This window comes from Euphorbia lathyris, chromosome 8 (genome assembly GCF_963576675.1).
Source record: "Euphorbia lathyris chromosome 8, ddEupLath1.1, whole genome shotgun sequence".
In the NCBI taxonomy this organism is placed as follows: domain Eukaryota; kingdom Viridiplantae; phylum Streptophyta; class Magnoliopsida; order Malpighiales; family Euphorbiaceae; genus Euphorbia; species Euphorbia lathyris.
This window is the reverse complement of record NC_088917.1, coordinates 34,640,776-34,666,936: the sequence shown is the minus strand read 5'-3', so window position 1 is coordinate 34,666,936 and position 26,161 is coordinate 34,640,776. Positions and strand designations below refer to the sequence as shown.

Below are 26,161 nucleotides of genomic sequence, written 5' to 3'. Positions count from 1 at the left end.
CATGTTTGGTTAGGTTTATATAATTGCAGCGTTTCGCATTTTCTCTGGACACTGCAACATTTTGGAGCTTTTCACGAAAAGCTCTTTTCATGAACAGTTGTTTGTAGTTACTTGTTATTGATAAAACTACCCTTCTTATTTCCACCAAATGTGCTTCAATTTTAACATTATTTTTATTTTTAGAACATAATTATCGAAAAACAAGGTTTTATTGTGTTCAATAAATTTTTTATTTTTTATTTAAATTATTTTTATTAATTTGTATAATATATTTTTTATTTTAGAATTTGTTATTTTTAGAACATCATTTGTTGTCACACCAAACATGCCCTTAATAAATCTATATATTAATTGATTTAATAAAGGACCTAATACACCCATATATGAAAGATCAAGGGCTCAATGTGTCTAAATGAAAGATCGAGGGCTTAATGCACCAAATAGTGAAAGATCAGGGGCTCAATGTGTCTAAATAAAAGATCGAGGGCTTAATGCACCAAATAATGAAAGATCAGGGGCCTCAGGATGCTTTTTGCCTTGTTTTAATTACTTATTTTGTCACATATGTATATGTATATATATATCTTTCTCATTTTCTTCTCAAAATTCTTATATGTATATATATATTATTTGGGGAAAATGTTTTGATTGATTGAGTTTGAGATTCAATTTATTATTTATTGTAATTATGACAAGTGGAGAATCCATTAAGGAAAAGGGGAAAATAAATCACAAAAAGAGTTTTCAATTTAATTATTTAAACTAATGAATTTTTACAGGTTCCTAATGTAAATAAATAGTGTTTTCTTGACATTTCAAAAATCGTTCCTCAAAACACCACGTTTTAAAACCTTAGTCCGTTCCAACGACGGATTAAGCGAACATTGTAATTAAAATCGTTTTCTTCGTGAATAATAGAGTTTTGGATCGTTTTCTTAAAGGATTTGTACAAAATAAAATTGACTTGTATGTTTAATCATGTTTTCCTATTAAAAGGTTTTTATCCCAACGTTTTCAAACACTCGAGTCGTTCCAACGGCGATTCGGGTGAACTTCATCAAACGGGGTTTTGAAACGCACCTAAATCGTTCCAACGGCGATTAAGGTGCGAACCATGTAAATAAACTCGTTTTTGGGAAATAAGTTAGCATAGAATAAACATACAACATGACATTTAAATAAAGTTGTAAATAAATCACTTCTTTCTTCCCCCTTCTCTGTGTATGTATAATATAAATGGGTGATTCTTTACTAATATGGCTTTCCAATAATATATGCTCAAAACGGTTTCTGAAAAGAGAAAGAAAATGTTTCAAATGAATTTTAAACTTAAAGAAGTATACGATTAGTCCGTTATCGCCTAACATGCTGAGTGGGAGGCCGGTGGTTCATAACCGGGCGATGTCGGGGTGCCTAGTAGCCTTTCTCCGGAAAGGAGCTAGCCTTCTCGGCTCGTATCTAAGTTTCCCGAACCCACACCGGTCTCCCGCAAGGGATCGGTGTTCATTTTCCCATTCGTGGGTGGCGACTCTTCCATATCTCCGAGCTCCGGTCCTGCCGAGCAGCTTGATTCCACGATTGGTTGCTTTCGGCGCCAATCACCGCTTACGTCGCCATGAGGTGTCCACCCCCCGGTCCGCCCGGGAGATTAGGCCGCGGCACCTCGTCTAACAGTGCACTTATGGCCAAACTGCAAGAAAAGTTGGGTGTTGCTAAAGGTTATTAGATTAGCCAAAATGCAAGACTCCATCAGTTGTGTTACTAGGCATCACACTATTCATAGATGTCCTCAGAAGAGGAATGTATCGCCAGAATACCGGAGGGAACCTATATAGAGAAGAGTTAGAGAAAAACAACAGACACGTTGTAAGGTGATGTATGTCAATATGTGCTATAAATGTTATCATAAAAGGTTTTGCAGCCTCTTGATTTTGTAATGTTGTGCTATTATATTGGGCTTATTCTTGTTAATATATCTTTGCAGGTCCAAGAGCGTAAATGAGCGGGTTCGAATGAAAAAGAGCGCATTTTGGGCAAAAAGAAGATGGACGGAGGCAGCTTGTGCATGGAGGGGACAAAGAAACACGATGACTTGTAATAGGCGTGGCGGCACCGTATAGGGATGCCACATGTTTTTACTCTTTGCAGAATATTAATGCAGCATAATTTCTTTGCTTAAGGGCAAAGTTTTACCTTTTTAAGGTGGTTTATATAAAGGATAATATTTGATCATTTAGGACACACCATTATATACCTCATATCTTTCACAATTATATTCACTAGATTTTTTAATATAGTTTACTTTCTGCCATTGTTGCTCGCCGGAGCTTTTAGCTTTTCTTTATATTTTGCTTGATATGGGTTTGTGCGATCTTCTTGCTCTTTGTGATCTCACCATTATGAAGGAGTAGATCAATCAACATGGATAAGCATGGAAAGGCACAACTGGGTAAGACTTAAATCTATTTCTATTTACTAGTATTCTTAGGCCTGTGCATGCAGCATGTGTTATATGGCCATTAGCACTATTTGTTTGTTAATGATTGCTTTGAGAAAAAGGATGATAACATCGAGATATTATTTACGGGATCTAAAAGGATATTTACCAAAACGACTGCGTATTCGGACGATCAGGAAAGCTATGGCGTATCGAGCAAGCCATCAAAGTGGCGGATCACATAGATTCCTCCACACGCTATCCGTAGTCAAACCTACGGGAGACTCGCCATCATGCCTCAATCCGCCCATCGAACGGTTGAGCCGATTCTCAATAAAGGCAATTAATAACCCATTAATGAGCTAACAGTCATACTTGAATAAGATCAGTAACCACCATTAATGAGGCATTAATGGAGGCTTTCTAGTTACAGGGAGTTACGATTACATGACTATAAACAGCTTCCATCCCAAGCTATTGAGGTACACATTCACGCTCTCTTGAACCCTACTTTGTCATTACGGTTTATTCTTCTACTATATACTGACTTTGGCATCGGAGCTTCCCCCTGTAGAACCCAACGACGCCCCCCGCAGGGAAGGATTCCGATCAAGAATTCAACACCAGTCATCAATTGGTGCGGTGAGCGTGGAGGTCCTAATCTAAAAAGGACTCAGTTCACAACCCAAACATCGCAAGTGGGGGATCTAACCCCTCAACCGGAACTACAATACCAACCATACCACCATCAGTTAATCCTCCTATAAACGCTGGCCGCGTTGATCCTGATGCGCCAACCGTCCATGACGAAAGGGACATGTCGCCAGAATCCTTCTGGGAGATTTGCGCAAGTGCCGTAGGGAGAGAGCATTGACCAATTATGGAGGATCGATTGAGGGCATATCTAGAGAACCAGGATGTGGGTGGAGCCATGACAAGGGCTCTTCCCACGCTGAATCGTCGTCGCCCGCCAAGACCGACCATATCATAATGGCAAGGTGCCTATTATAGACCCGGTGCTTTCCGTGATTCGTCATTTTTGCTCTCTCAACCTGTGGATTCAACGATCGTTAATCCGGAGCTCGCTAGTGATATACCAATAAACCGAAGGTTATTTTCTGACATACCAGAGGGTAGCCGTAGGAATGATCAAGCTCCCTTGAGGAACACGACAAACCCGGGAATTACGATCGGCGGACCACGAGCTCCTCTAGTGCAAACTGGAATGCCAGCGGATCAGGGACAAAATAACACAGTGACGGATCAACCGGAAGGCGGACGTGATTGTCACGAACATAGGAGATGAACCAGATCACATAGGAAAGAACGATCCAAATCCCGTTCTCATCATAGACGCCGAACTAGATTCTCACGGCGTGGAAGATCGCCCCCACCTCCAAAGCGAAGGGAGAATGAACCCCGACCTGGGTCACCTCACCAAGTCCTTCAACACCCGCCACCAAATCAAGAAGGAGGTGGACGGTCTCCACCAAAGGGGCATGGCGGCGGCGGAAGAAGGTCACCATCTAAACCTTCGTTAGAATCCAGCTCCTCTTCCTCACAGCGAAGCAGGTCTCATAGTAGGAGACGCCCAAGAAGGGATCGAGGTTCTATAGCGGATTAGATCAGGGCTGAGATACGCAAACAGAACGAGGAGAATGCTAGGCATAATCCGTTCGCCAACCGAGAATCGCCCTTCACTGCGTGGATTGAAGCTGAGGAAACTGACAGGCATTTTAAGATCCCGAACATGCCAGCCTACTCCGGCGAGGATAATCCTGAAGCTCATACAAGGAAGTATCGTATGTTGCTTCGACTTAACCGAGCAAGTGAAGCAGTGTTGTGCTGGATGTTTATCACCACGCTAAAAGGTCTAGCATACGATTGGTTCCAATCTTTCCCCCCGGGATCGATAGACAGCTGGGATCAGTTGAGTAAGGAATTTTGCGCAAAGTTTATAGGATGCATCCCGCCAGTGATTAAATCGCGAAAGCTCTTCGAGCTGAAGCAAAAAGAAAATGAGTCTCTTCGGGAGTATGTCGACAAATTCAATAAGTTATGCATCTGCGTGGTGGATGTGGATCTCTCCATGGCAGTTGAAGCAGTCGTAAAAAATACAACTTGCAAGAGCTTGCAGGTGGATCTCATCAGAAATAAACCAAAGACTATGGCGGAGCTGATGGAAAGGTGTAAGGATTTCATGGAAGTTGATGATATCCGTAGAGAGTCGGTGTCTCCTCAAAAAAGAGGGAAGGGCGAATCCCGAAAGCGGGATAAGAAAAAAGAAAAGCTCTTTGACTCATCCTCCCGAAATAGGCAAAGAGGCTCTAGGAATAAATCAGCATATACGCCATCGTTTACGCTGTTAAACGCCTCTAAAAGTGAAGTGCTAATGTGGATAGAGAACAGCCAGCACAAACGGAGCGTTTCATACTCCGAACCAAAAGGGGGAGAGTACACCAATACGGGGAGAAACCCCAAGAATTATTGCAAGTACCACAGGAGGAACGGTCATGAAACAGATGCATGCTGGTAGCTGACTAGGGAGATTGAAAGGCTTATTGAGAGAGGAAAACTCGGCAGGTTCGTCCAGAGCGACAAGAAAGGAGATGGCGATAAAACAAGAGATGAGCCAAAGAAGAAGGCTAAGGGGGTCATTAATGTCATCGCTCGCGGACTAGGGTACCAACCTACAGTAAAGAAAGCAAAAACTATCGCTCTAGATAGAGCATCACTCAATCGCCCCTTTGCAGATGTTGGCCCAGCGATCCCCCCACATGCAGATGCTCTCGTCATCACTATGATGGTGGAAGGATGGGAAATGAAGAGAGTAATGATAGACACTGGCAGTTCGTGCAATGTCATCACTAGAGGAGTATTCGCCAAGCTCAAGGTTGATCCTATTCAAATAGAGACCACCATCATAGATATCCTGGGAGCAACAGGTCACACAATCCAGACAAAAGGACAAGTGACGCTGGAATGCAAATTAGTAGATGAAGATCAGGTATGGATGGGAGATCTAGAGTTCTCCATCATAGACGGTCAATTGGCATACAACATCATCTTAGGGTGGCCTTTTATCTCAGAGGTGTCGGCTCTCATATCGATACGCCATTTGACGATGTACATCCCTACTACCAAGGGAGGAGTGATGATCAAGGGGAACCAGAAGGTTGCTCAGGAGACATACTCTGCATCCTTATCGATTCGCCCTCAGTCCAAGGATGACGAAGAAGATGAGCTTATTACGACGGCCCTTGGAGATACAGAAATGTTCCTCATTGCAGATGGTAAGCAGGTACGGATCGCCAAAGGGTTAAGAGTTGAGATTAAGAAGGATGTTACAAAAGTTCTCCTTGAATCAAAAGACGTGTTCGCATGGAAGGATGAGATCCTCATAGGGGTCAGTCCAGATGTGATCACTCATAAGCTCAATATCGCCAAAGACGCAGTTCCTGTGGCTCAGAAGAGAAGGAATCATGGGCCAGAAAGACATAAAGTGATAGAGGAAGAGATATCTAAACTGAAGAAGGCGGACGCCATCGAGGAAGTTATTTATATGCAATGGCTGGCGAATGTGGTCCTAGTTAAAAAGGCAGGCGGATCATACCGCATGTGTATCGATTTCACGGACCTTAATAAGGCTTGTCCCAAAGACAACTACCTTTTGCCTTGCATTGATATCCTAGTTGACGGAACCGCAAGATATGCAGTATATTCCTTCATAGATGTGAAGTCGAGCTGTCACCAGATCCTTATGGAGCCATCAGATAGGATCAAAACTTCCTTTGTAACTCACCAGGCGACTTATTGCTTCAAGGTCATGCCTTTTGGGCTTAAGAATGCTGGAGCTACTTACCAGCGGATGATGAACAAGATATTCGAAGGAAGGAAGGGTGACAACTTCTCAGTTTACGTGGATGACATGATCATTAAGAGCACCACCATGGAGAGGCACGCAGAGGACATAAAGAAGTCTTAGGAGTCCTTCGCGATCACAACATCAAGCTAAATCCTAAGAAGTGTACTTTTGGGGCAACTTATGGAAAATTCATGGGATACATGATCAGCCAGAAAGGGGTAGGTCCCAATCCAGATAAAATCAAAGCTGTACTGGACATGAAGGCGCCGCAAAATGTCAGAGAGGTGCAACGCCTTAATGGGCGGATCATAGCACTTGGTCGATTCATCTCACGTTCTGCTCATAGATTCCAACCCTTTTATGAAGTGATCAAAAAACAAAAAGCATTCGAGTGGAATGAAGATTGCAAGCGAGCCTTCGAAGGGATCAAACACTTCCTCTCGGAACCACCTCTGATGAGCAGACCTTTGGAAGGTGAGAATCTGTACATGTATGTTTCTGTTACTGATAAAGCATTTTGTACAGTCATGATAAGGGAAGAAGATGGCCAACAATATCCGATTTACTATGTAAGCAAAGTCCTAAAAGATGTCGAAACTCGGTATTCAAGATTAGATAAGATGGCATTGGCTGTGGTCACCACTTCTATTCACCTGAGACCCTATTTCCAAGCACACATAGTCATCGTTCGCACCAACATACCCATGAGGAAGGTATTACAAAAGCCAGAAACTTCAGGGAGGTTGATGGAATGGGCGATCCGTCTGGGCGAATTCGATGTTCGTTATGAAGGCAGATTCGCCTTGAAAAGCCAGGTCTTAGCAGACTTTGTGAACAAATTCACCGAAGAGGGCGTAAACCTTCCTAAGGCAAAAGTGGAGGAATGGGCGATGTATACTGATGGCGCTTCTTCAGCAGAAGGTGCAGGGATATGCGTGGTAATCAAGGGGCCTCACTACATCAAGTTACATTATGCTGCAAAGTTAGAGTTCCCCACAACAAATAATGTCGCAGAATACGAAGCCTTGATATTGGGGCTACGCCTGCTAAAAGAGATTACGCTAGAGCGAGTTGTGATCTATAGCGACTCTAAGCTAATGGTCAACCAGGTGATCAAAAACTTTGACATAAAAGATGAAACTCTGGTCAAATATGTAGAGGAGGTCAAAAAGCTGTTAAACCATCTAGAAACCAAAGAAACCAAATGGCACCTGGTTCATGTGCTGCGAGGATCAAACACGGAAGCGGATCACCTGACTAAACTGGCTTCAAGCAAAGATTAGTGGATGGACCTACAATGTCCATTCGAAGTAAAAACTAGACCGGCATTCGCCCCAGAAGTCGTAGCTTTCCTTACATCCGCCATTGGAGATCGCCGATCCAGCAGTATCTCACAGACGGAACTTTGCCTCAAGACAAAGAGGAAGCCAGACTGGCGGTAAGAAAAGCGGCATACTTCTCCATAATTAATGGTCAGCTATACATGAAGTCTTTTGGACACCCCTGGTTGAAGTGCGTTGCGATGGAAGAGGGACAGGAAATCCTCAAGGAGTTACACGAAGGTGCTTGCGGAGCCCGTGAAGCATCCGCCTCTATTCTGAAAAAGTCCAGGTTATCTGGATTTTATTGGCCTACGGTGGAACTCGATGCTCAGAAGCTGGTAGAGACCTGTCATAATTGCCAAGTCCATGCAAACGAGTCCCACACGGCTAAGCACCTACAAAAGCCCATTATCGAAGGACGACCTTTTGCCATCTGGGGAATCGACATTGTCGGTCCTTTTCCTCCTACCAAGAGACAAAGAAAATATGTGATAGTAGCTGTGGATCACTTTACGAAGTGGGTAGATGCCGAAGCTGTCTCCTCCATAAACGCAGATTAGATGGTCGAGTTTGTAAGGGATAATATCGTCGGAAGATTCAGAGTCCCTCACACAATTATCACTGACAATGGGACGCAATTCAATTATGGAGAGTTCAGAACATTCTGCGAAAGTCAAGGCATCCAAAACAGGTTCGCCTCAGTTTACTACCCCCAATCTAATGGGATGACTGAAGTTACAAACCGAACAATCGTCAAAGGCATAAAAAAGAGATTGGGGGAGTATAACAAAAAGTGGGCGGATCAGCTAATGAATGTCCTATGGGCATACAGAACCACTCCTCGGACAACAACAGGTGAATCACCGTTCGCCCTCTTCTATGGCGTAGAAGCTGTGATCCCCATAGAGATTCAGGTCCCTAGCGACAGAGTTTTATTCTATTGCGAAGACAAGAACGACCAAAGGTTGAGGGAAAGTCTCGACCAATTGGAAGCGAAAAGGGAAAAAGCGTATGCACGAATGGCCGCCTACAAACAACGGATTGCAGCCTATCATGACAAACACGTTAAGCTTGTAGATTTGAATCCAAGAGATCTAGTACTCCGAAAGGCAGAAAATTCAATCCACGGAGGGCAAAGGAAAGTTGGGAATCACATGGATGGGACCATACAAGATAGTCGCCAAAATTGGACCCGCCACTTTCAAAATTCAAGATATGGAGGGGAACACACTGCCACGGACGTGGAATATTCAGAACCTCCGCAAGTATCTCACCAGAGAGTAAAATGTAACCAAGGTCTTGAGTACTCTTTTTCCTTTAGTAAGGTTTTATCCCATGTGGTTTTTCTTATTAAATGTTTTAATGAGGCTCACACATAAGACCAATTTGCTGTAATAAGGCGAATCGCCATTCAATAAAGAGAAATTTTCATCTTGTAAATTGTTTCTTAAGTATCTTCTTGCAGCAATATAAATATTCCAGATTCAAAAAAGGGGAGGCAACAAAAGCATTCCCATGGTAGAATAAATGCCGTCATGACTACCTTCTCCTCAAAGATAGGAGAACAATAATCTCAGCGCCGGATCGATTTACCTCAAAGATAGGAAATAATTGATCACCGCCAGAGATAGGGTTAAAACATTTCTCAGACGTGAGATCTTTACATCCTCAAGTACTCTTCCCAAAGAAGAGTTTCAAGACCTGGCGGCGGATCGATTCACCTCAAAGATAGGAAGCAAATCGATCGCTTAAGGCAGCTTAACTTCCTCAAAAGGAATAAAAAGCTTCAAAGCCTTAAAAAAGGCTCACCTTTCAAGGTACGGTTGGCCACCTACCTTGAACCAGCAAAATAAAGTCCTAAATATAAGAAATTTACTTGCTAAACGATATAAAGCATATAAGGTTGAAATTAAAAGCCAAAAAGCTTGCAAAAATTTTACTTAGTTACAACAAAATTAAATGTTCACAGCATTATCCTCTTGGGATTCTTTCTCGAGAGACACGTCCTTCAAAGGGACCTCCTTCTCCATCTTTTCTTTCAGATCACGGATCTCATCGCCCTTCTTCTGATTAAGTGCAATGGCAGCAGTCGCGTTAGCATTGGCCACTGTTACCTCATTCTCCAGCCTCCAGATAGTAGCCTTATCCGCGACTCAATGAAGAAGATCCGCCTCCATTGCACGCATATGAGCATAGGCCTGACAAGATAAAAAGACCGTTTAGGAAACAAAGTCTCCCTCATGGAGATCACTCTTTCATCCAAAAATGTAAAATAAGAAGAGAAAAGCTTACTGAAAGGAGATCCCTTTTCCCCATCTTGGCATGATCAGACCCCGAGAACTTAGTCTGGTTCTCATGAACCTCTCCAAACTGGCCAATGGCTTTATCCAAGTCATTCACAACCGCCTCGTTCCTCAGGGACCCTTTGGTACCATACTTGGAGAGCCAGTATTTCCCCAGGTCAGGTTTGATCACCTGTCCAAGCAAACAATCAGGATCTATAAAGCCAAGAAACAAAAAAAGTAAGACGGTCGTACCTGCTCTTGGTTGGGACTCAGCCAGTCCATCCTAGGCTTCCTGGCTTTCAAGGCATCCGCCAGCAATTTCTCTCCACCAGCAGTGGCTGATCTCCTCTTCTTACTAGGGGGATCCACGACACCCTCCAAAAGGCGTTTCTCATCCCTCTTACTGGGATTCTCCATCTGCGCATCTTTCTGGGCCTCCAGCTCCATCTGTTTTTTACGCTTCTCTACAAGGGCGCGACTGGCTTCAGACAAACCCCTGACAAGGGAACAACAAAATAATCAAGGTTCAAGGAAGGAACAAATGTACCTTCATCAAGCTGAGTAAACTTCACGTAAGTAATCTTGTCCCCCACGCGGCGGAGCAGGGGAATGTCATTCATCATGAATTCCAAAGCATCGGCGTACGTGCAAGCATCCGTTTTGATGCTCTTCATGAGATCCGCCACTTTTTCATCACTGTCAGTCAATATACGCAAGTCCCCAGCCATATGTTGAGGTTTAGCGTTCCAGTTTAATGGGAATCCAAGAGATTCGCTCTTTTCCACTTTGACAAAGAAAAACTTTTCATCCCAGAGATGGACGTTCGACATCTTATCACTAAAAGGCGAATAACCCTTGAATTTGACAAAGGTGACGAAGGATTCATTTTGACGCTTCGAAGGTTTATGAAGAGATCGGAAGATGCGGGGAGTACAGGTTACCCCCAGATTCGAAGCTAAAAAACAATCTAGAGAAATGTCCAACCAGCCATTTGGATGTAGCTGGAAGACGGTAATCCCAAAGAACTCCAAAATATCTGCCATCATCCTGGGAAGAGGAAGGCAGAATCCCCTCTCCACATGACTCCTATATACTGAAAAGTATCCCATAGGGGCACAGGCAGGTCGCTAATGAGCAGCCGCCAATTCGGTCTCATAGTTCTTAATCCACGGATAACGATTCGCCAAATCGGCAAGATCCGCAGCACTCATACGAGACGGAGTAATCTCCGCACGAGGCTTCTTTTTTCTAATCGGAGTTGAAGGGGAAGCCTCTATTCCGAAAAAAGTCCTAGGGTTTATCGTCGGAACAGTATGATCTACAGTGGTGGAAAGGTTCTGGGTTTCAATTAAACAGGGGTGGCGATTCCTACGCTCCCTCACCGTATTGCGTAACTCAGATAAATCGCAACTAGGGGTACTCTCGGAGGAATTAGAGCTCTCGGAAGAAGTCCAACTAAACAAAGGCTCGGAGGAAGTGGTTAAATCGAAAAGTTCAGTAGTAGAACCAGAGGAGGAACTCATAAAACCCCAGATGACAACAAGAACAGGGCGAGAAGGTTAACTTACATGGAAAATCGGAAGCTTCAAAGATTCTTGACACATGAAAATCTCTGGAAAAACGCAAGAAAAAATCGAAGGAAATTTAGTAAATGAGAAAGAAAGAGAAAGGAAGAGCTTGAAAAGGAGCCGTCGCTTACCTCGAGCAGGGTGTCCAGGACATCTGTCACGCGGTGGATGGTCTAGAACAGAGCAATAATAAATGCGACAGCTCTTGACGGCACGCCAGGAAGTTCAAAAGCCCTAAAGGACTTTGATGTCACTTTGGGGGGACTTCTGATAACATCGAGATATTATTTACGGGATCTAAAAGGATATTTACCAGAACGACTGCGTATTCGGACAATCAGGAAAGCTATGGCGTATCGAGCAAGCCATCAAAGTGGCGGATCACATAGATTCCTCCACACGCTATCCGTAGTCAAACCTACGGGAGACTCGCCATCATGCCTCGATCCGCCCGTCGAACGGTTGAGCCGATTCTCAATAAAGGCAATTAATAACCCATTAATGAGCTATCGGTCATACTTGAATAAGATCAGTAACCGCCATTAATGAGGCATTAATGGAGACTTTCTAGTTATAGGGAGTTACGATTACATGACTATAAATAGCTTGCATCCCAAGCTATTGAGGTACACATTCACGCTCTCCTGAACCCTACTTTGTCATTACAGTTTATTCTTCTACTATATACTGACTTTGGCATCGGAGCTTCCCCCCGTCGAACCCAACGACGCCCCCCGCAGGGAAGGATTCCGATCAAGAATTCAGCACTAGTCATCAAAGGATGATCAATATAGAGTCTGACCTAAGTTGTTTAGCATAAAGTTAAATAGAAATACTGTCTTGAAATGCTATATAGATAATAGGTTCTATAAGAGATTATGGATATGTTGTTCATTATGCTTAATCTAGATATTATTGACTATGATGCATAGAGATATGGTTTTAGTTATATAGTCTCAGTTCTTTGACTATAGAGATGTGGGAGGAATAATTGTTGAACAACTTGCTTGAATCCAAATGAAAATACCCAGATAATTGTAGATTACCCAATGCTTTGCATGCCAAGCTTATTCTGTGTGTTTTTATCATAGCAATTTATATAATCTGTAGATATGTGCTGTTTAGATTGTGTGTTTTACTTATATCTGTTAAAATTACTTTTCAATATTCAAAACTCATACAAATTTACCTTTGGTTACCTTTTCTCTCGTAACTTTGAGCTAATATAATTGACTAAAACTATATTTCCCTATGGATTAATACTGACTTCCATTTTATAATATGATTGATGACCTGTGCGTAATAGAGTTATTACCTTGTGCTAAATATTCGCATTAAAAGGGCTAGAGCAATTGCTCTCGGTCGCTCTCTTCCTCCTAGAACGAGTAGTTGAAAAGATTCCTAGAGGGAAGACTACTCCCTCCATGCATGCCATGGAAGGAAATAGACACATCCAACTCTCTATCAAACTAAATGAGGCTGGAAAAAAACTTGAGTTCCCTCTAGATAAAAAATGTCTGAACACATTAAGGTTTCCGGCACACAAGTGGAAACCCTGAAGATACTCAGATGGATCAGAATCCCCACACAGAAAGAATAAAGCTTTAAAAAGCTTACCTGGACCCGGGTCTAGGGAAAGACATTAGCATAGAAGGAAAACAATTGTGACAAAATCCCATAAAGATCAGAAAACAAGACACCAGGACATGTCATCCAATAGCAAAGTGGTTATAGGGTTGTGAAAACAGAACCAATGGCCGAGCTTATCCGTGGGGAGCTAAGAAGTGCTCTCGGTAGCGGAAACATGAATGCTCGAATATCGGAGGTCACATTAGTTCCTTGCTCTACACACGCATCTTGTGAGGGCTGATGCCTCGAGGGTACAAATACCTCTCCTAAGGGAAATACATAGTAATTAAAAATAATTGAGCCTGCTTGCAAGCTTTCGAGTTGAACCTAAGAAAGCTCGGATTCCGCTCGTTAGTGCTAGAGCCGATCCCGAACTCGAGTCGAACCCTATCGAGCCGAGCTTTGATCGAGCTTTTACCGAGCCGAGCTCGAATAGTTTGCGAACTACCAAGACTCGTTTACATCCCTACTCTGGATAGCTCAAAGAAACACTCCAAGGGAGAAATAAATAGAGATCACGGGAGGCAGAAGGAATAACTAGAGCGAAATCAAATAATTAGAAATCTAAATCAACATATCAATAACATCTTTGTTATTTTTGTAGTGTCACTACAAAAAAAATGGGTCTATTACGACACATTTTTAGCAACGCATTTTTTTAAATTTAGCCACACTTTTGTATTTTCGTCGGCTTTTGTTGTTACTTAACGACGCTTTATATTATTTGATGCCATTTTTAAAATATTAACTACGCTTTTAAGATAAGCATCGACAATTTTTTAAAGTTAAAGACGGTTTAGAATTTGCGTCGTAAAAACGTATCCTAATATTTTTTTTATTATGCCCGTAATTAAAAATGCAACTACACTTTTTAATTTGTGTCGTCTTCTATAATCATATAACGACTCTCTTATTTTTTTGTTTGGTATTTTTAAAAACTTAACTACACAATTGGAAAAAAAAACATTGGTATTTTTGTCAAGTTAAAAACGGTTTAAATTTTGTACCGATAAAAAGTGTCCCCATTTTTTTTTTATTGTAAACACATTTTTTACTTATGCACTCATGTTTTTTTATTTGTGTCGATTTTTATTATTATTTAATGATGCTCTTAATTTTTTTATTGGTATTTTTAAATATTTAAATACATATTTGTAAAATAATATCTACATTTTTTTAAGTTAAAAACGATTTATAGATTTTATATTGTAAAAGGTATTTCAATAATTTTTTTTTTATTTGAATACACTTTTTTTTTGCCTAAATTTTTATTTTGGGATAAGATATCAAAATAGACTTATGGTTTTTGGAAAAACATCAATTTAGGCTCAATGTACAAAATATCATCAATATAGGTTTAACGTTTAAAAAAGAGTATCAATTTAGGCCTCGATAACGGATTGGATACGTGATTCCTATTACTCCGTTTACATTAAGTTTTGATTTCTCCCTCCACGTACAGAGTAATAGGAATCACATGTCAATCCATTATCGAAACCTAAATCGGTATCTCTTTTTAAACATTAAATCTATATTAGTGCTATTTTATACGTAGAGTCTTATTTTGGTACCTTATCCCTTTTGTTTTTAATTATCTTAAATATATTTTTGATATGGCGCAGAGATCCCTCCCTACCTCAAATTCCTAATGTTTTTCATCTACCAAAACTCCACCTCTTGCACGACCTCCACTTTCCTTGGTAACAAGAATTAGCTCGGTCACGATGCTTCTATTTTCATCCTTCTATTTGGTGCACAGCTAGCCTCCTTCGTTGCTTTTTCCTTTTTCCACCTTATGAACACCACGAACAAACTTCAGCAGCATTTAATCACAGTGGAAACTCTGTTCTTCACCCCTCTCCTTTGGTCCAAACACTGAATCAACTGTGTGATACTGATGCTTTCTTGAGCCTCCACAACTCTTGTTATTCATCGCCATGGCCGGAGATGTGACCGGAGCAACAACTTCAGCTGGAGGAGACGCCCTGAGGCGCAGTATGTGTAGCCGAAGACATCTGTCTGGTGGGACATAGAGAACTGCCAGGTTCCCAAGAGCTGCGATCCCCACTTAATCGCTCTGAACATAAGTTCCGCCCTTGTTAAATTGAACTATTATGGCCGGTCTCCATCTCTGTGTACAACGACACTAATCGGATTCCTCAATACGTCCAGCAAGCTCTCTCCAGCACTAGAATAGCCCTTGATCACATCCTTTCCGGTATACCTATATCTCTATCTCTTTATTATTATTATTATTGAATTTAAAATTAGGGTTTTACGTGCTCTCATTTGCATATAAGTTAGCTAATTCGTTTTCGTGGTAAATCTTTACTTCTAAATTAGGAGTTCATCCTCGTATTTAGATGAGAATGAGCAGAGGAGTGATGGAAGTAAAAGTAATAAAGTCAGCATTATGATGATTCAGGTATGGTGAATGAAACTAGTTCTTTTAATTTGTGGTTTATACTTCAAACAGTTGGCTGTTAGTTTCAACTTTCTTCATTTACTGATTAGGCGCTCTGTTTCTGTTTGATAAAATGTCTAGCTTGAAAAGCCATTGTTAAATATAGTTCCGAATCTTTTCCTCAGGTTTTGTTCAACTAATTTTTGGATTCACTGGTTGAGATCACAATACAAGTTCTTTCAGTTTCCCATGTTCCATGTATGTCTTAAGACTTAGTTCTGTTACAATTTATCTAATTCCTCTTTTGCTTGAGGGCTCATTGCATCTAACGTTTAATATAATGTTTTCACCTGTACCTGTTACTCTGGAGTCAGTTGACAGTTTCTTGGCGCAGCTGATTGTGCGTAGAGAACTTGCAGATAATTTTTGTTTCTACCAGCCTCATTAGGATTCACTACTTGGGGTATGGGAATGGGCACGCAATACTTTTAATGTTCGTGCATCTGACAAGCGTGAACACGTATACTGGTGAGTGTAATTTCTTTGGTTTGGTTGTTTATACTTGAAGACGTGAAGTTCTTCAGTGAGTTTTTGAAGATTTCACTAATGACCATTAAATCTGCAGGATCGAGCAACTGGAGAAAGCACAAACAGCTGATCTGGTAGGCTTATTTTTTGAAATATTTCATAAAGCTATTGCACAGGAAATAAAGGAAATATACAATTTTGCTAGCCTTTCTTCCCTCGGGTAGATTTTTCCTAGTTTGTACTTGTTGATTCTGGAAATTAAGGCCCTAGTCAATGCTATTTCTTATACATCTTTTTGGGTTTTGTTAGATTTTCTTTCCAGTATTTTAATTCTAAATCACAAATTTCAGCTTTGGAATGCTTCTCAGTTAGAGATGGTTTACTATGGGAAGATGTATGGTTTTATGCGGTAAGGGCTTCTTAGCTTTCCATCTATATTGTGGTAGCAATTCATTGAAATCTAGGTAGAAATTCCAGTAACTAATATGCTTTGCTCATCCTGTTTCCTTTCTTCTAGTTTAGAGCAGCATAGCTGCATCATGGTCATTTGTCACATGCAGATGGTAATGGAGATTGGTTTTAACTATATTTTCAGCACTTTCACATGTAAGTCATATTCATTTTAGATGGATGATTTCACATCAAATGGACCAATTACATTTCATTTTGAGAAGTTCATAATTTTTATAAGTTTAAGGCATTATTATTATATTTCTTGTAGATAATTGATGTCCTGGAATTCATTCCATCGTAGTTGGGTTTATATCAAATTCAGATCCTTTCATACCTACGTAAACATCTTATTGCTAATCTTTACAGGTTTGAAGAGGAATTCCGATTACATTTTTGTTTTCCTTCCCATTTTTGAAGCAGGAATCAGAAGAATTGAAGGTCTTGTCAATTCTGGAGGTGGCTATTAAATTATGTGTCTTAAATTTAGAAAGCTTATTTGTAAAAATGTCATTATATTGATGATGTAATCATGTTTATAAGTTGCAGTTTTGGAATGTTTTTTAAATAAATGTAGAGATTATATTAGAGATGTTTTTTTTGGAAGTGTCATAGTATTCAAGATACTTATTTATAAAAAATATCGTTATATTGAGGATGTAATAATATTCAAGTGTTGATTATATAAAAAAAATTCAAGTGTTGCCGTTTACAGATTATATTTTAACAGAAAAATGTCATTGCTTTTGGCACGTAATTGATTTTTATGTAGCTAAAATGCAGACGTTTTTATAATTAAATGTTGCAAATTTGGAGATGCTTTTAAATTAAAATGTCGTGATGTTCAAGACGCTATGAATGCTTTTTGAAATGAAATAATGACATAACAATGAATATGTGTCGTTAACTTTCCTACGCTTTATTAAAATGTCGTAGAAATTTCAAAAATTAAAAATAAATAATATGAAAAAATTACGACGCTAAAAATGTAAATGTTGGAAGTATGACGACGTTTGTGACGACGCTTCGAATTTACCTACACAAGCTTTATTGTGTCGTTAAAATTAACGACACGCAATTTAATGACGTTTGTGACGACGCTTTGAAAAGTGTGGGTAAGTGTTTAGGGACGTCGAAAAGCGTCGTTAACACTTAAATTTTAGCGTTGTATTAGACCATTTTTTTTTTTGTAGTGTGTAGTCTATCTAGTAAGCAACAAAACTCATTCTTATGTACATTTCCATGCATAGAGAACTTTCAAAAAGTAATGTTAAAACAATTTTTTTTTTACGTATTATAGTAAAAAACTGTTAATAGTTTCAAATATCGGCAACATGAAACATATTTTATTACATGCTTGTTTTATTTCTTCGGCTCATTTTAGTTGTCATGAATGTTACCATATTTCTGAGTGATAAGTCTTAGGATTTCGATCACCTGTAATTACAATAATCGTCAGAAAAGAGATCGGAGTTTGGCAAATCTTCTCCGATACTAAAATTAGTGATATTATAGAGAATATCAAAACTAAATGGATGGAATTGAGTGATTAAGAAATCAGATATCTAGAATCTTGGGATACTTCTAGTGCTTATAGATAATGAGAATTGTAACTTTGGACACGTGACAGCTTATGATAGGTCATTGGACCCTATCTTTGCGTGCCAACGAATTTATAAAAGTGAGGAGCGTGTATTTGGAGTCTTGCATGTTTATTGGTCCACATGTCTCCAAAATACTTCTTTGAAGACTGCCTTCGGCATTATTAAGATGACCGAAGCTTTGACCTTGGTCAACGCTTCGGTCGAGACTAATATTCTTCTTTATCTTGAATGGGTCAGGGCCCATTTAAAGTCTTTAAGTCATGCCGGATCTTCTTGACAAAAGCCCAAATGACTTAATACCATATCAGTGAAGAAGTAAAATCGTAACATCCATAGTTAGTATGGTCAATATACTACTTTGTATCTCAATCTAGCGCAATTATCTACGGTCTTTGATGTACTTTCATTACACTGCTTAATATACCTTCACATTTTATCTAACTCACTTTTTTTTTTTTTTTTTTTTTTTTTGTACATTTCCTTTATGTTGCATCAATACTTAACTTAGATATGTATATTTACACCTTTTATCAAAGAAAATTTACTAATTCTAAAGCATGACGAGAGTACCTTCTAGTTAATATTTACAAATTAAAGTTTCATTTTGAGGTCACGATAACATAATTGATTTTGTAATGATATTTTCCATTGTCAAACCTATCTTATACCACACGGATTCAAGTGAAATGAGCGTCAAGTCGATTAAACTAAAGAGTTCAGTCCATTGGAAAAGAAAAATCACCTAAAATGTATTTCATTTCATAAAAAGATACTAAAACATAGGATGCTTAAAAGAATTCTGTATATATTTCTACATAAAAGAAATGTTACATAAAGTAAGTTTGTATGAGAAAGTAATAAGAAAAGGCAAACAGATCAGATACATAATAGAATTAAGAGGAAGTGATTGAGGAATGAATTAATGGGCAGGTGATGCCAATTTAGCAAGAACACCAACAGCAAGAGAGTTAACATAAGTGCAAGGCTCAGTATAAGATGAAGAAGGCCTTTTATCTTCAAACTTATCCTGTTTATCAGGTCCACCAACGAATGCTCCTGTGAGTTCATTAGGGTTAGGTTTATCAACCAAGAACCAAGTCACAAAGCTCATTGGGCAGTTTACTATTTCAGTTGATGGCATCACTGGTATTGATGCTCCTCTATGATGTGCTTGTACTGGTGGATTGTTTCCAAATCCTACCATCATTGATCTTTTCAATGGGTTATCTCCTAACAAGTAATCCATCTGTTGTCTTGCAAAATCAAAAAGTGCTTGATGGTCCAACTTTACTTCTCCACAGTTTACAACTTGATTGAATTGCTTCAGGATGTCACTGTATACACTGAACAATAATGATGCTCCTGTTACATATTGACTGTTGGCTCCATCTCTCAAGTTTAGCACACCACCTGGAGATATATATATTTGATGGTATGGGCTTTTTGGATGATTTGAACATATGAAACTGTCTGCTGATTGCTTGTGAGGTGTTAAACCCTTTTCCCCTTGAAAGAAAAACTGTAATTCCACAACATTAATTAGCCTCTTTTAATTTGACTTGACCCATTGTTGTTAAAGTTCAAATTAATTTACCTGAGTCAGGAGGATTTGTGCTCCTGCATATTTGAGATCCCAGCTAAACTCAGCAACATTAGCATTAATAGCTTCAAACATAACATAGTTTAAGTAAATGGGTTTCTTGGAAGCCATATATAACCATGTTGCTGCCCACAATAGCTCATCCTGTCAATTCATTTTCAAGTTATATATAGAGAGAGATGAATTAAGAGAAAATCAATTAAGAGAAGTTAATTTTGTTTACATTGTAGCCAGAGTAAGAGCAGTAAAAGGGGCATTCTCCATCATAGGTTCCTTTGTGTGACTTGGAGAATGTAAAAAGCTGCAAACATTGTAAAACTTTATCATTAGGGCTAATTGGATTTCCATGTATATGATATGATGAAAAGGAAGAAAATTTAGGAGAGAAAAAGGACCAATTTGGCTTTGTTGAGAAGCTGACGAGCATAGGTTTTATTGGAAGGTCTAAAAACAATGGAAGCAGCAGCCATAGCAGCAGCAGTTTCAGCAGCAATCTCAGTACCAGGTTGATTTTGATCAATTTGCAAAACAGTTCTTGGCTGTCGCATATTTTCTGGACGAACCCAACAATTATGATCCATAACTGGGTTACCCACCTGCACATACAAACGGTTGCGCTTGCTCGAGGCTTTAAGAAGATAATCAGTGCCCCATTTTATACCGTCAACAGCATTTGCGTATTCACCAGCAGCTTTTAACTCTTTTTCATAAGCAATAGTACTCCATGCTAGACTTGTCACTGTAAATGCCAACGGCAGCCCGTATTTTACATTGTCTCCTGCGTCGTAATATCCCCCAGTAAGGTCCACCTGCAATGGACGAGTCAAAAACAAACATTCATACGATTAATCAACTAAAATATCTTAAAAGTTACAGATTTTTTTTGTAATTAATCATCAGGACGGACAATTTCGTCGCAGATTCATTCACGGATGCCAAATTCACTGACGAAAACATTTAGCGACATACATTTCAAGCAGCCTCAGTCAAGAGCAGGTCCGGCAGATATATAGCCGAGTTCATCTCGAAGCTTGCTCCCAAAAAGCAGAGCCGAGCTTTGGCCTGTTCAAGCTCTGCTCGCTATAAAATTAACGAGCTCGAGTCCGAGCCGAGCTTGCTATAAAATTAACGAGTCCAGCCCGAGCCGAGCTTTGGCTTGCTCAACGAGCTTAAGCCGAGCTTCGAGCCCAAAATCCTCTTTTGGACTTGGTTCATTAAGAAAATTATCTAACCATGAATTGTTTGTGAGTAAATTGTTAATTATATTTGTGAAGTTTACTCGCAAATAACTCTTTAATTGTTTACATAAATAAGCTCACAATCAAAGTTCATGAATAAATAAACAAGATGCTTACAAATAGTTCGTTTATTACTCATTTATTATGTTTGTGAACGAACTCATCTAATAACAAATGAAATAATATTAAGTTTAGATATTTGTAACACAAAACTATATAGTTTTCTACGAAACTAAAATTTGTTCATAAATGTTCGCTTTCGAGCCGAGCTTTGGCCTGCTCAAGCTTGGCTCGTTTACGAATCGAGCCAGTAAATCGTGTTCACGAGCAGCTCGTTTACAAATCGAGCCAAGTGGAGCTGAGTTTTTATCGAGCCGATCACCGAGCCGTTCATGAGCGGCTCCGTTCATTTACAGCCCTATTGCATCCACACACAATTGGAAGGGTAAAAAGAAGAAGACTTACATCGGCAAGTTTACCATCATCAAGGGCAGAATCTCCTCTCCAAGGTAACCTATTAGTTGGAGGAAGTTTTCCAGATCTTTGAGCTTCTAGGAAAATAATGGACTTGGTGAGGGCATCCTTGTAATTAAAATGAGCAATTACAGGTACCAAAAGAAGTCCTTGAAAAAGGGTGAACCATAGACCAAAAATGGCACATGAAAATTTGAAAAAGCTTAGCATGTTCAGCAATGTAGACAGAGGTATTAGAAAAAGATGCTGTATATTCCCCCCAATTTAAACAAACAAAACATGAATTATACAAGGTCTATTTTGAAGTTATTGGAGGGGGAATTACAGGCCATTTCCTTTTGTTCTTCCCTTTCCTTCTTTTAAAATGTAAGGTAGTTGTAATTTTCCTATTTAGAGACTGGTTTTTTTTAGAATTTTAACTTCTAGAAATGATGGCTATGGTTGCTTTATCTATATGAGTTTGTGTTTTTGCTAATTTTGGGGGGAAAACTCATGGACATTTTTTAGACTAAACGTTTCTCATCCAACAGTTAAAAGCACATTTTCTATATGATTTTCATTTTTACCTTTTAACCCTTTTACAACCTTTTTTCTCTATATTTAGTGAATGGTTTCAGAATGAGCTATGTTTTTCATGCAAAACAGAAGAATAATTAGTTAATTTATGAGCCAAAAATGCAATTTAAGATCTATAATTTTCCAATTTTATCGATTAAGGACCATATTTTTATGTACCAATTAATTTAAGATATATTATCACAAAAAACCCATCAATAGAGGGTCTTTGTATAACAAAAAAAAAATGCAAGGGGATAAGCCAACTCGTTTGTTAGGGGTATATAATCCTATATATTCTAATATATTCTAATATTAAATAATTAATATAATATTTAATTTAGTTTGAATAGTATAATTATTAACTATTTTATTTTAAAAGCATAAAAATACATGTGGATACCTATAATTACGTGGGATGCAAATGAAATTTAAAATGGGTTGTTCAAGATAAAATATGAAAAATAAGAACTTGTTTGGTTTATTTAGGGTATGTTTGTTTTACCTACTGTTTGCTGTTACGGTTTGCTATTTGTTGTTGCTGTTTGCTGTTGCTGTTACGGTTTGCTGTTGGAAAATGCTGCTTTTCCAAAAAGCAGAGATTCTCTGCTTTTGTAAAATGCTGCTTTTCGGGTGTAAAAGATAAACAGGAGATCACTAACCAAACACCTAATACCTAATGTTGCTTTTCAGATGTAAAAGACAAACAGTAGGTCACTAACCAAACACCTAAAACTCTCCCCTTTGAAGTGAAAAAGCAAACAGGTGCATGGAAAAGAGCAATCAAACATCCCCTTATTGTTTGTTATTTGCTATTAATAAAACTACTTTTTGAAAAAGTAGCAATTCTATGTTTTTCGGAAAAAAACCTAGTTTTTATTTATAAAAATTAAACACTTAAAATTCTATTTTTTTAATATGAGAAGTCAAACAGAAAGAAAAAAACGTACATTACTCGCACATACTCTACTTGTTATCGTTATTATTGTATATTTCTTTTATTATCATTGTTGCAATGGTTGACTAGTGATTCTTAGGGTTTTTTGTTATGAATAATTGAAGGTTTATAAATAATTTATCTTTTTTTTTTGTGAAATTATAGATTTTAATTAAATTATATATTGAGAGAGATTGACAATAAAAGAGTTTACCTTAAAATCAATATTTTTTTTAAATAAAGGTGGGAAGCTATGGAAGACATATGCAGTACATTCCAACTAGATTGGCATTCTCACACACTGTACTAATGTTAGGCCTAAATATTGTTAAAAGAAAAAAAAACTAGACGAATCTAAATTGTTCTAAGTGGCAATAATCATAAAAAAACAAAAGAATTACAAAAAAAAACAAATTGAGTTTTACCGAACAATACTATCAGATGAAACATCAAATCTCATTAAGGCGTTTGCAGCTCAATTCCCCTCTCGATAAATGTACGAGAACCTCAGTAGAGCATTGTTTGATCAAATTAACCAAATAAATTGAGTCACACTCGACCTAAAACATTAACCAACCCTTCTTCAAGATCGGTCAAGACAATTTGTGGACCCTGGGCGAAATAGGAGATAACGGTTCCTTTAATAAAAAAGATGTACGTAAAATTTTAAAATATATTCTAGTAAATGATAAAAATTAAAGTATAAGGTAGGTATTATTACTTTCACCAAATACCTTTATTTATTCAAAATCAGAATGATGTTTCACAATAATAACCCTTAACCTATATTGAAAAAAAATCAAGTGTACCTCTTTGAAGTCTAAAATATCAATTATTTGGATCCTTTAAATCTTAAATGGTATCAATATTTGGTGCGGGGAACATGGATCGAAAAATTTTAAACTCCTTCACCTCTCTTTTTTCTTCTCTTTTCCCCAACATGACTGAGACACCCCAACCTGTGGAGCCCACGCCCACCAAGGAAATGGTAGGTACAAACCAACCTACCCACCAATAGGAGATACAGGCAACAACTTCCCACCTCACCTTCACGGATGGCGCAACCGCTAGCACCTCCTCAGACGGTGATCAGGACCCCACAGCCTAACTCTCGAAAACTTTGCACCAGTTCCAAGTGGCCCAAAGTGGCCAAGCCGAGGCTCAACGTAAGATGCTAGCCACACAGAGGGTGATGCTAGAAGACAACAAGAGGATCCAGGAATTCCTCAAGCTAAAACACCCACCGGTCCTAGAGCAGGCCACCCCAGGGCAAGAGGAAGCCAACACCCTACACACTAACAAACAACCAAGTCCGCAGACCTCGGCAGTTCCCTCCCCCCCCCCCCCCCCAAACAGGCGGAGCAGGGTGATGATTGGAAGACTCGATTTCAGCGCTTTCTCGATAAAAAGGCCTTAGGGGGCGCCATGGTCAAGAGCATTACATCAAGAAAAACCCCACTAGTCCAATGTATCATAAAGGCCAGATTCCCTAAGAAATGAAAAACCTCACGGCTCCCCTTTTATACCGACATCGAGGACCCCCAACGAACATTGTGTCACGTTCATGACTATGATCAACATTTACTCAAAGGAGGACCACGTCATGTGCAAGGTTTCCCCACCACACTGGTTGACATAGCACAATAATGCTATCGAGGTCTGGCACCTGAATCCACCGATTCTTTTGACCTCCTCAAAGATCTCTTCGCCACCCACTTCGTTGGGGCCGTCAAGGCTAAGAGGATCAGCTCTGACCTCAATGACATCAAATAACGATCAACAGAGCCTCTGAGGGGAGACCTAGGTTCCACCATATGTCCTCCCATGTGAAATCCATGAACGTCGAAGTCACCATTGACGCCCAGGCTAAAGGCACAAACTGTCAGCCCCTCCGGTAGAGCTGCTACACCAACCCACCCTTCACCTTCCAAGAGCTCATGGCAGTTGGATAAAGCTTGGTTCGATATGACGATAGTCTCATGGGTTTTTTTTTTGTTGAGATAAATTTAATAAGAAAATACAGTAATTTTTGTGTGTTGTTTTTTATTTTTTAACTATTTCGGGTTGTTTGGTTTAAAACTGAACCAAACCGAATATTTCACTTTTACATACTATTCGGTTTGGTGTCGGTGTCAATTATTTTAGTAATTTTGGTATTCGGTTATTTCTGTTCGGTTCAAACTGAATCAATGCACACCCCTACTGGTTTCTGATGTTTTTTATTCTGGTGATTTGACTGCTACTGCTTGGTTCCTGAGCAGTAGTATGTTTTTTTGTGTAATGTTCTTGCTTTGATTATATATATTCTCATCTTTGTTTGAAAAAAAGAAAAGTTTCCTCATTAACAGACTATGTGCCTTAGAATGCTATATGCAGGAGATATCCAGAACATGAAATTACACATGAAAAAAACTCATATTCCATTAATGAGGTATACAATTGTATTATTTGGTACATGTTAGGTTTAATATTACATTGTTTTGTATGTAGGAGCTAAATTTGTTCTTTAATAACCATAGGGCTAAATTTGTACTTTATCCCAAAATGGCCATGTTTGGCAAATAGTTGTTAGCTGATTACCTTTTTGGTTAGCTGATTTGACTAGTTGTTTGTGTAAACTTGTTTGGTAAAATTTATTGCGAATAGCTATTTGTGTAAAGTAACAAATAAAGACATGATGAAGCCTTTATTTGGGGTTAAAAGGTAATAATTAGGGGTAAAAATATAATTCAAAAGAAATGGAGCAATAAGCTAATTGAAAAGGCTCATAAAACCAATTTTTGAAAATTAGTTTTTGGACCTAATAAGCTCTTTCAAATCTCTCTTCACCAAACATCATTATTAGAGGTTTGAGTAGTCAAAACTTCTAATGTGGCTCAAACCTCTAATCTTACCACAAAAAGCTCTTTACTAAATAGGGTCTATATATTGTGATAATAAGTCAACACTTTTATCAATAATTCAATATGTAGCAGAGAGTTCAGAATGGACTAGCATCTAATTAACATATTGGGACAAACTCCATCATCGCAGATCAACCCAGTTAAGCATATTGCTCATTTGGGTGTTCTATTACTTAAGGATATCTGACTTCATTGGGAGCTTGTATTGTTGATTCTCTTTATGTTTACACACATTTGATATATGCAGTACCAATTCTAGTTAATAAAGTCTTAAGTTTATTCTGTTCTGGAAGGGTTATTATCTTTATCTCACTAATATGAACTAGTTGGAAATAGGCATATCGAGATCAAATTACATGAAA

The 26,161-nt window shown here is 38.9% G+C and overlaps 1 protein-coding gene across 1 annotated transcript; it reads right to left on the bottom strand.

The window, feature by feature from the left end:
- Positions 1-19,009: 19,009 nt before the first annotated feature.
- Positions 19,010-21,719, bottom strand: LOC136203785 (endoglucanase 16). Its single transcript, XM_065995013.1, has 5 exons — positions 21,396-21,719; positions 20,088-20,501; positions 19,916-19,993; positions 19,687-19,836; positions 19,010-19,611 (listed from the first exon to the last, which is right to left on the bottom strand). The coding sequence occupies exons 1-5, from the start codon at positions 21,612-21,614 to the stop codon at positions 19,012-19,014; spliced, it is 1,461 nt and encodes a 486-aa protein (XP_065851085.1). The 5' UTR covers positions 21,615-21,719; the 3' UTR covers positions 19,010-19,011.
- Between the last annotated feature and the right edge of the window lie 4,442 nt (positions 21,720-26,161).